The sequence below is a fragment of the Lycium barbarum genome, chromosome 7 (genome assembly GCF_019175385.1).
Source record: "Lycium barbarum isolate Lr01 chromosome 7, ASM1917538v2, whole genome shotgun sequence".
NCBI lineage: Eukaryota > Viridiplantae > Streptophyta > Magnoliopsida > Solanales > Solanaceae > Lycium > Lycium barbarum.
The window spans coordinates 128613227-128624516 of NC_083343.1; the positions used below are offsets into that span (position 1 = coordinate 128613227).

The following is an 11290-nucleotide window of genomic DNA, read 5'->3' on the forward strand; positions in this document are numbered from 1 at the left end:
TATTCGGGATGAGACACGTGGCCGATAAAGAGGGGACGTGACGCAACCGTTCCCGCCAAAATGAGAAGATAACAACGAGCCATTGGAGTCACCGGTTTCGTGATTCATCCACTTCCCGTTATTCCGAAAGATCGGTGATCCGAGAAATGTGGGGACTATCTGTATACGGTAAAAACCGAATGTGAGTCAAATCGGTGAAGCGAGAAACCATAGGGAGAAGGGAACGAGAACATACATGAAGACTTTCATTCTGAACCAGAGGGACGCTTGTCCGGAGCTAATCGGGGGGACCATTTGGTCCGGTTCCTTCATCACCGAGTTGGTCGAGGTCGTTACCCCGAATATCCGTGCCGTTGGTCCGGTACAGCCGTTGCACACAAGCCGCGCGTCAGTAGCGTTCTGCCATAGTCAACAACCAGCCATGCGTGTGTCAGATTGTACGACCAACCTAATCCCACCAAATTCGTTCAGAGTTGTCCTTATTATTATTATTTTAATGATAATGATTTGTATTGTATGAGGCCCATGGAGGCAACACTATAAATAGAGTTCATCCCCCTCCATTATGGGGGTTGGCTTCTTCATTTTCCTAGAGCACTTGTAATAGCAAAACATATATACAATTTCTCTCTCTAAGATCTAATTCGGTCCATAGCGATCATATGCATTTTTATTATATTTCTTCAAACAAGTGTTGCATGTTGTTTAACAAGCATTAATACTCTCCATCAATCGCTATTGCTACATAATGTCCATACATTCTATTCCCCACGATACATATTGAGATTCAAACACATATCCTATACCCACTTACAAATTCAATTGATTATCTAAAATCGGGGTAAACAATGTTGACCCCAAGATCTTCACTTTCTGGCTTGTATTTTGCATGTCTTTGTGATGGATTATATGTAGTATATTTGTTTTCTGAAATTTAATTTGGGACAACTTTTATTTTTAAAACTCATCAGCGTTGGTTAATTTTTGTTCTTCCAGTTGCTATAATATAGGTAAAAGATTAGTAACAAGTACTCCCTCCGGTTCAAAAAAAGTCTACTTAGCTTTTTTTTTTTTTTTGATCAAAAAAAGAGTTCACTTATCAAATTAAGAAAGAATTGACTTTATTTTTTTATATTTTTTCCTATTAACTATTAAGTGTTATATGATCAAATTTCAATGCTTATTTAATTAGAGGTAGTTTAGTCTAATTATCTATTTTTATTTAAGAGTTAGTAATTTTTTAAAGGATGCGTAAATAGCTAGTGCACTCTTTTTTTAATCCGAACGGAGTAATTTTTATTTGTCTTGTTGTTATTAAGAGGTAAAAGATGAGAAGTTGAGAACAGGTGATGACTTTGAAATATGCATAGAAGACTTAAAAGATGGTTGGATGTTGAGCGCAAATTAAATGATTTGACTTGAAAAATATGTGGTCATGACAATAGTAAAAGAGGGAGAATAGTCAAATTAACTAAGACAGATACTTTCAGGGAGCTGTAATAAAGGCCTTTCTCATCTAATTTTATCAGGGATGGGCATGCTACAGTAAATACCGATTATCATAGCTAAATTAAAATTTTTTATATTGTAGTTTTGATATTATGATATTTGGTATGTATTTTTAAAAAGTTTTGTATTCGATATGGTATTTGATATTAATAAAGAAAATACCGAAATATCGAATACTATATCGAAGTATATAATTATATATACAATTCATATATCTTAGAATTATAATACTAAAAAATATATAAACCAGTATTATTAGGAAACTTATTGTTTAAACGTTGGAACTTTGACTACTCTATCTTGATTTAAATATTTTTCTTTTTGTGTAATTGATTTACGAAAGGGATTACTTATACTTTCTTTTGAATATTTTTACATGTATAAGGTGTTTAGTACATAATAATTGAGACGTTTCTTAAGTAGCTGAAGTCATAATTCTCCACAATATGAGTATATGTAAGTCGAAATCGAATAAACTATGATACCGATTTATAGTACCATAAAATACCGAAATTAAACTTTAAAATACCAAACCGTACTAAATTAATTTGATATGGTAATGATATAATATTTTTAGAAGCCGAAAATCAAAATTATCATATCGAAATTTCAAATACCGTATTATGTTGACCCCTAAATAAAATTGCTCTATTTTGCGGCAGTACTAAAATACCCTCTTAGATATGGATGGCAAAAAGTAGATATTTTGGTGTTTTCATAAAGATGACTAGACATTTTGTCATTAAAGCAGGGAAAAATAGCGGCTGAGCATAGCTACAAATTGACATGACACAAATGTTAAGATAAATGACTAAACTGTCCAACCCCATTATATTAATTAGTCTCAGGGTCGTTTGGTGCACACTATAATTGGGATATCTCATCATTAATTTTAAGATTAATTTTGTATCATATTTGATACAAGATAGAAATTTATTTTGAGATTAATTTATAGTCTAAAGTAGTGAAAACATTGCTAAACTTGATACGGATTCGTAATTTCATCTCAGAACTATTAGCACACTTAAAAGCACTTCAAATCTTGACTAACTAAATTTTAATTCACCTCCAAATTGACATGCCGCAGCAAGTGGAATGCTCTCGCTGTCTACTTGACATTTTCGTCCTATATGTCCTCTACATAGATAAATTGTTTTTAAAAAAATGGTAAAACTAAATTTTTAATTAAAATATCTTTAAAAAATGAAATTTTTTTTACAAAAATTGAAAACTTGATATTTTTTTTAAAAGTGTTTTAAAAAATTCCGATTTTCATGATTCTTTTGGGACACTTCTTTAAAAGAGAACTAGAAAATAATGGATTAAAACTGGAGTTTTATACAAATATGGAAAAGTTGTTTTTTTTTTTAAATGTGGAAAATCCATTTTTTTTAAATAATACCGGTAAATTAGATTATTTTTTAAATATAGGAAAACATTATCAGTTTTCCACTTTATTTTTTTTAAAAAAAATCAGTATTCAAGATTTTTAAAAGGTCCAAGTTTAAATTAAAAATTCAATTTTTCAGATTTTTTTTTTAGAAAAACGAATTTATTCAGTTTTCCAGATTTTTAAAAAGTCCATGTTTTTTAAATAAAAAAAATTAATTTTCCAGATTTTTTTCATAAAAAATCCAATCCAGATTTAATTTGAAAAAAATCGATTTTCACATTTAAAAAAAAAGTTTTTTTTATTTAAAAAAAAACCCCACTTTTTAATGGAGGAAGGGGATGGTTTAGATGTTGGAATAGGAAAAAAAATTAAAGGGGGATGGAAAAAAAATTGATTCTTCTCGTTTTACCAAAAAAAAAAAAAAAAAAAAAGAACACCCTGATGTGGAAGTTTCTCGCGCGCGTGTAGGAGTTTGGGCACACTTGCTTGTGCTATGTCTCAATTTGGGGGTGAATTAAAATTCAGTTAGCTAAGATTAGGGGTATTTTTTTAGTGTGACAATAGTAGAGGGACTAAGCTACGAATCCGTGCCAAGTTTAGGAGTGTTTTCACAATTTCAGCCTAATTTATACCTTCTACCAAATAAAGTATAAAATGAAGTCCAAATTTAATGGTGAAATATTCTATCTTATCACATTAACCTTGGAATTATTTTATTCCATTGACCCCAAGCTCCTCACTTTGTGGAATGTATTTTGCATGTGTTTGTGATGGATTTCGGATTATATGTAATATATAATTGTTTTCTAAAATCTGATTCGATGAGAACACGTGACATGACTTTGAAATATGCAAAAAAGATTATGGGGGAGACCCAAATGAAATTATTTGTTTTGGAAAATATGTGGTCATGACAATAGCAAAAGGCGGTAGAGTGGTCGACAAAGATAAATACTTTCAAGGGAACTACAGTAAAGCCTTTTCTCATCCAATAGAATTGCTCTATTTTGCTGCAGAGGATAAAAAATCATATTGTGTATGTACAATCCATAATTAGCTTTAGCAATATTGGAACAATACCACCAATAAAGGTTGCGATGAATTCCTCAATCCTTAACATACATAAAACATACATACATCATACTCCTAATTAAGTAACTACATATCAAAATCATTAATTATTTAAACCTTCAAACAGATAAATGGAAGAAAGAAATAAATTGACCTCTTTGATTTATTTAAGTTACAAGTATCATTATCTGTGAAAGAAAGCCTTAAAAAAACGGTAAAATTATGTCCGAGAAATTTATAGGTTACGAGTTTGAGTAGTGAAAACAATCACTAATGTTTGAATTAGGATAAGTTGTCTACATCACACCCTTTAGAGTGCGGCCCTTCCCTGCATAAATACAGAATGTTTTGTGCATCAGACTACCCTTTTACAAATATAAATATCTGTGAAGTGCAATAGTAGACAAACACATACATTATAGAAAAATAGCAAAAAAAAACTTCCGCGAAGATTGAAAGGTCGTTGAGATAAGTCTAGTGGCTAAAACATTTTGTCAACCACCATATTTTATTTATTTATTTATTTTAATCCACAAAGTATATCTCAACTTAAATAGATATACTGCGGAGGACGACTGCCTCAATAGTTAACCCAGGTCCAAAACCAAAGAGCACGCCCCAGTTAAGACCTTCACCGGTGGTACCCAATCCTGCCCTTATAGAGACTTTTCTCATCTCATCCAAAACAAATAAAACACTAGCACTCCCCATGTTCCCATAATCGCTCATAACATTCCTTGTAGCCTTGAGTTTTTCAGGCTTTAGGCCCAACTTTAATTCAATTTGATCCAAAATTGCACGTCCACCTGCATGAGATACCCAAAAAATGGAGTTCCAATCAAAAATGCCAAGAGGTTGGAATGCTTCCACTAGGATCGTCTCAATGTTTTCTGAGATTAGCATTGGAGTATCCTTATGTATTTTAGCTATCAGGCCAGCCTCACAAAGGTTACCAATAATTGCATATCCACTGTTTGGGAGAAGAGTTTGAGTTGTGAATACAAGCTCAAACAAAGGCCTCTCTGCAGTCAGGGTTGGATCTGACCCCACAATGACAGCTGATGCCCCATCACTAAAGAGGGCTTGCCCAACCAAAACATCAATCTCGGTTTCACTTGGGGCATGGAAGCAGAGCAGATTGATCTCTGCGCAAACAATGAGAACCCGAGCACCCTTGTTATTCTCAGCTAAGTCCTTAGCCAATCGAAGAGCAGCACCACCACCAAAACAACCTTGTTGGTACATCATGAATCGCTTGACCGATGGGCCAAGTCCAAGAAGTCTAGTGAGTTGGTAGTCCGCGCCAGGAACATCCACGCCACTAGTGGTGCAAAAGATCAAATGGGTGATTTTAGACTTGGACTGGCCCCATTCATTGATGGCCTTTTGGGCTGCCTCCTTCCCAAGTTTTGGCACTTCAATATTCGCAATTTCTTGTCTAGCATCAAATGAAGGTGCTTTGTAGTCACAAAAATTAGGGTTTTTTTTCAAGATCTCCTCTGTTAAGTGAAAGTACCTCTTTTTAATCATTGATCTGTCACCTGCAACATATGGAAAAATGCAAACCAACATCAACTAAAATAGAGTTCGCAAACACCCCCTCCCAATATCACTTAAGGTGCATGCAAGGTTCAATTGACATGCTTTGAATTTTAATGCTTATACTGATTTATTAGTTGAATAAACACTTGTTTCTTTAGATGAAAATGGCGGCCAAATATAATCCAAATTTTGAATCTAAAATCTTCAAGTAATACATATAAAGGTAGTCGGATGTTTCTAATCCCCTTTATATACCCTTATACTACATATTACATTTGTATGAGATTTTACTACATATATTTTTATATGTACGTTAGTATATAGATAGAAAGAGAGACAGAGACACACACATGCATGCATACGTATATAGTTCCAACAACAGTAAATGCACACAGATTATACCAAAGCAAAAATCTCAGGATCTATAAACCTTATTCTCATCACTTATATATATGTGTGTGTGTGTGTGTAATGCCTTAAAGTTTTAGTATAGATGAACTCTTACTTTCTTAGATTAATTTGTTGAGAAAGAGGAAATCTCAAAGTGATTGATTTTAGATAAATACATAAACTATTTTGATACATTTTGCTTAAAGTCCGATGTTAAGCAAGATTACAATGTACCTTGTGTTCACTACATGGTTGTACTCAAATATATATACAAGACGAACGAAGTAAAAGAAATGTTCTTTTTACTGAAAAACACTTGGACTTATGGATATTGTGCAGTGAAGATAACAAAAAAATAAAATGGAATATACGTATCATAAAAGAATAGTAAATTATCTTACACATGCGCTTAAATTTGTGCATAAGCTCAGTTTTATGCTCACTATTAGTGACACGGAAGAAAAAGTCAGGATAGGTGCTTTGATCGTAACAATTGGGAGGATTGGCTGTTCCGATGGCCAACACAGTGGCGGGCCCCACGGCTCGTTGTGTCCAGCGGATCCCGTCGATGGTGACCATTTCACCAGAAAAAATAGTGATTTAATTTATATTGCTGTGTTTTCCAGTGTAGTAGAATATAAGGAATACACCACCAAGAAGGATATGGTATAACGACTGAGGCTGTTCTTGTTTTAACTAGATAGTTCGAGCTTGAGCTCTGAGCATGAATGACAAGAAGCGCTTCTCCAAATGGGACCTACCCTGAACACCGGATAGGGGGGAAAAAGGACTAGAAGGAATACGCTTTGTTTGCATGGTCTCTGTTTATACAGGCATTTTGACGTTGTAACGTGGCCTTTTGTTTGGCCTTTCAAAAAATATGCACATTGTTGGCTAATTCCTATCCAAGCATTTTTAAAGAGGCTGCTGAAATATACTCCATATATGGCAAAGCTTTGTACTTGCTATAAATAGGTAGCTAGGTTTCTGACGTTATTGGGACAGATCGACTGGAACGTTCTCGTGCTACTCCCTCCACTTCATAATAAGTGACTCTTTTAGTTCATGCACACTTTTAAAAAATTGTTTATTCTTAAAAAATTATGAGTATTTTTACTAATTTATCTTTAATTAATGCTTAGAAAAAAAAAGTTATTTAATGATTCTTGATTATAAATGAGGGTAAGTTTAGAAGAATATAATTAATTTCTTCTTAAAATTCTAAAGCATCACTTATTTTGAAATAAAATAAAAAACTTAAAAGATCACTTAATATGAAATGAAGGGAGTGTTATATATTGGGAAATACACTTGTCGCTTAGCGTATATGAAGTTATTCTCTCGATATTTTGGATTGACTAGATCATGTACTGTCTTTCATGTACCTGCTACCATATTAATTTGTGCACCTCTCTGCTAATGACTTATATCTCATTGACAGAACTATGTAAATTTTGTAAATTTTATAACCCATTACTTTGCTATGAGTTATTCGATTACGAAACAAATTATTGCATGAGGGTATGGGACAGGCGGACAGCTAGCTAAGAGTCCCGTTGCATGTGAAGGTATGGGCACGCCAGAAAGTCAGAAACTCCCTAATTTGTTTATTGTTCCTTCTATTTTAATTTATGTGTCAGTTTGATTCAGTTATATGGAGTTTAAGAAAATAAAGATTTTTTTTAATGTGATGCTTTTAAACAAAGAATGTGTCTAATATATTAAAATATTTTTTAATCTTGTGATCTTAAATATATCATATAGGATATAGGTATAAAAAGTACTAAATATAAAAAATAACATTCTTTTTTATCAGACTAAAAATAAAAGTAAAGATAAACAAATTAAAGCTAAGAGAGTATATATTTGGTAAGGTCTATGTAATGGATTAGTTTGGTGCGGGGATTGCAGCATCCATTATTGGTCATGCAGCCCTACAATTTTGGGACATAACATAATCTCCACCAAACCCCCCAAAAACTTTTTTTAATCGTTTGGACAATATTCGGATAATGTAGGGTAAAAAAGATACTAGAAGTAGAAGTTGAAGTAGAAAAGTAATTGGAGGTTTGAAGTAGTGTTTGGACATGAATTTCATCTGGAAAAAAATAAAAAGGTAAATATTTATGAGTAAAAATCATTATTTTACTTTAGATACTCCTCAATTAAGTTTTTCAATGTTTCAAACAATGAAGATCATTATATTTGCAAATAATGATAACCGGACGAATATTTGGTAGGCGTTTGGACACTATTTGATTGAAGTGTTTCGGAGGTAGATCAAAAACCTCAGCGAAGGTCACCGAACACGAACAAGATACGAAAAATGTTAGACAGCGGACCACTTAAACTACAACGTTAGAGATTGTTTGCTATTGCTTATGCCTCAGCAGAGAAGTAAAGTTTTGCTCTCCTCTCTTTCTCTTACGTATCTCGTTCTATAGCTTAACCCTGACTTTTACTGTTTTTTTTTTTTTTTGAAAAAAGGAGAAGAGTAATTTAGGTTGGAGTTAAAGAAGAGTAATCCTATTTGAAATTAGATTAGACAAATGAATTCTTAAAAATGATAGACATTTCTAGCTCTAAATCAATAAATAAAATCAGAAAACCCCAGTAATTGTCACCACCTGGCCGTAGTTCTATGTGAAAACTCATTTTGTTTTTTATTACAACTAAAAGGAAGACAAAAAAAGTTAGTAGGTACTAGCTTATATCAATCTCTTCTTTAAAGATTTTGCACATTTTAGTGGTCAAATGAATTATATATTTCTTGATTAATTCTACTGTTTTGATTTAAAACAAAGTGTGTCTTATAACTACAACTCCTCTGCATATTTTCAATATTATTGGGCAATTTGCAGAAGCAAGCCATATGTGACTTTTAGGCGATTGTGAAAAATATGTAAGAAAAATAATGTGGTTGGTAGAATCTAGGCAGGCAAGAGCAGAGCTCACGCCCAATAACTACTCCAATCATGGCCAGTTGATGTATCATGTAGCTACGAAATGAAAATGTAGCTACGAAATGTAATTGTTATAAAAGGTAGTTATTATCGATAATTACCTCTTAGAAGAAAAATACACCAAGTAATTTTTCCAAATCCAAAAGGATCGGCCCAATAACAACATGCACAACAATAATTTGGAAAAATTAGCTAGCCCCATTGGCTAGTTTTTGGACCGTTCGTTACCGATTCTGTCTTAATTTATGTGATATACTTTCATTTTTAGTTAATTCGAAGAAAAAAAAATATTTAGAAATAATTTAACTCTAAACTCTCAATTTTCCCTCGATGTCCATGATTGAAGGAGGAGAATGTGGTGATATATAGTCTCAATTTCTTTGGAATTTAGAGAATAGGAAGTACCATGTCTAGGACTAGGATTTCAGCGGTTGAATCTAACAAATTAATATTGTGATCAGATCTCTGTGTGATCAGGGGCGAATTTATGCATTAAAAACGGGTCAGGTGAGCACACGGTCACCCAACTAAACTCGGTATATTATGTATATAATCCTTAAAATATATCTAATATTAACTGAAGGAACTCATGGTCAAACTAGATCAAATGAAGCACTAATTAAGATTGGATTTAATCCAATGCACTTTTATGTCTTTTCTTTTTACAAAATCCAACATGAACTCATTCTCTTGAAAAATCCTGGATTCGCCTCAGCGTGTGATTGGTAGTACTTTCCCTAGTATTATAACAGTGAACCAGCTATAATCTGGGATTACAGCTAATTAATTATTTGTTATATCATTTGCATGTGAAGTCTCTCTTCAACATTAAAGAATAAGAATCATAAATTTGCATGTGATCCTGTTCAATGACAGAAAGAACAAATTACTAGAATTTTTTAAATCTATGATTCCTAGCTAGTAGTACACTAGCACTCCAGTCTACTCCAATCTAAAAAATTAATACTCCTCCGGTTAACCTTTGTGTTTTGATTCAAAACAAGTGTATCCACTTATATAATTAAAAAGAAATTAACTTTATTTTTTCAGATTTTCCCTTACTTGCTCAAGACAATAAAAAATCTAGAGTCTTATTAATTAAGGATAATTTAGTTAAAATACATGAAGTATTTTTTTGGGTGAATGACTATAAACACATAATAAAAAAAGTATTTACGGAATATGACGAAACTTTTTAATTTGCATAACATAACGAATTTTCATCTTTCACACAAAATTTTTTGAAAAGGAAAAATAATTTTTATTTAAAAAAAATAATTAAAAAATAATTTTAATTTTTTTAAAATATTTTTTAAATAAAAAATAATTTATTTTCTGGTTAAGGCTTAAAAAAATTTGCTCAAAATTTTGTGTATGAAATGTGTATATCTCACTCAAGGCTTAAAAAGTTCGCTCAAAATTTAGTGTATGAAAACTATATGAAAAATGTATGAAATGTGTATCTCGTAATCACTCAAAATTTTATGTATGAAATGTGTATATATTGCTCAAGGATCGCTCAAATTTTGTGTATTAAAAAATATATATATGAAATGTGTATATCTCGTTCAATGCTTAAACATACACTCAAAATTTTATGCATGAAAACGGTGTGAAATGTGATCTCGCTCAAGACTTAAAATTTCGCTCACATTTTTCGTGGATAAAGTTCATATTAGGTTTCTAGAAAATGAATACAACTACAAAGTACTTTCATACAATAGTCAAGGCTTAAAATTTCGCATACAATTTTATGTATGAAAATTATATTAAAAATTTCGCTCACGTATACATTTTTCATACACAAAAATTTGTGTTAATTTTTTAAGCCTCGAGCAAAATAATATTTTTTTTAAAAAAAATAATTTTTTAAGAAGTAAAATATTATTTTTTAAAAAAATAAATAAAAAATAATTTTTGTTTAAAAAAAATATTTTTAAAAAATTAAACATTATTTTTTAAAAAAATGAAAACCTGTCATGTTTCTTAAAATATTGTTATGTTTTGTAAATAAGGAAAACTATCTATATATTTTGTAATAAAGAGTCTTAAATAGGTACCCTATGTCATTTCCCCTATTTTTTCACTTAGAAATTAGTATTTTCTTAAGGTGTGTGTTAAACGCTAAGTGAACGCTTATTTTAAATAGGTGGAAGTATAGTACTGCCTCCGTCTCAAAATATTTGTCGTGGTTACTAAATAGTTATCTCAAATTATTTGTTGTTTTCGGAGTTCAAGGCAAAATCAATCATCTTTTTCCTATTTCACCCTTGGTAAAAATTTCTTGAAGACTACAAACTCCTTCATTAACACATAAATTGATCTGAATATTTAATGTAAAGAGATAATAGCTTAGACATAAATTTGGTTAAAGTAATAAAAACTCCCTTTTAATCATTGTTTCTTAAACACGGCGTATAAA

The 11290-nt window shown here is 31.7% G+C and overlaps 1 protein-coding gene across 1 annotated transcript; it reads right to left on the reverse strand.

Annotated features, from left to right (window-relative positions):
• Positions 1-4278: 4278 nt before the first annotated feature.
• LOC132604349 (chalcone synthase J-like) lies at positions 4279-6703 on the reverse strand. Its single transcript, XM_060317830.1, has 2 exons — positions 6307-6703; positions 4279-5514 (listed from the first exon to the last, which is right to left on the reverse strand). The coding sequence occupies exons 1-2, from the start codon at positions 6482-6484 to the stop codon at positions 4523-4525; spliced, it is 1170 nt and encodes a 389-aa protein (XP_060173813.1). The 5' UTR covers positions 6485-6703; the 3' UTR covers positions 4279-4522.
• Positions 6704-11290: the final 4587 nt, after the last annotated feature.

Excerpts from the sequence above, each read along its gene's own strand:
- LOC132604349 (XM_060317830.1), bottom strand. The coding sequence starts at position 6,484 with ATGGTCACCATCGACGGGATCCGCTGGACACAACGAGCCGTGGGGCCC. Across the intron at positions 5,515-6,306 it reads GCACAAATTTAAGCGCATGT|GTGACAGATCAATGATTAAA; the intron begins GTAAGATAATTT and ends CATATGTTGCAG.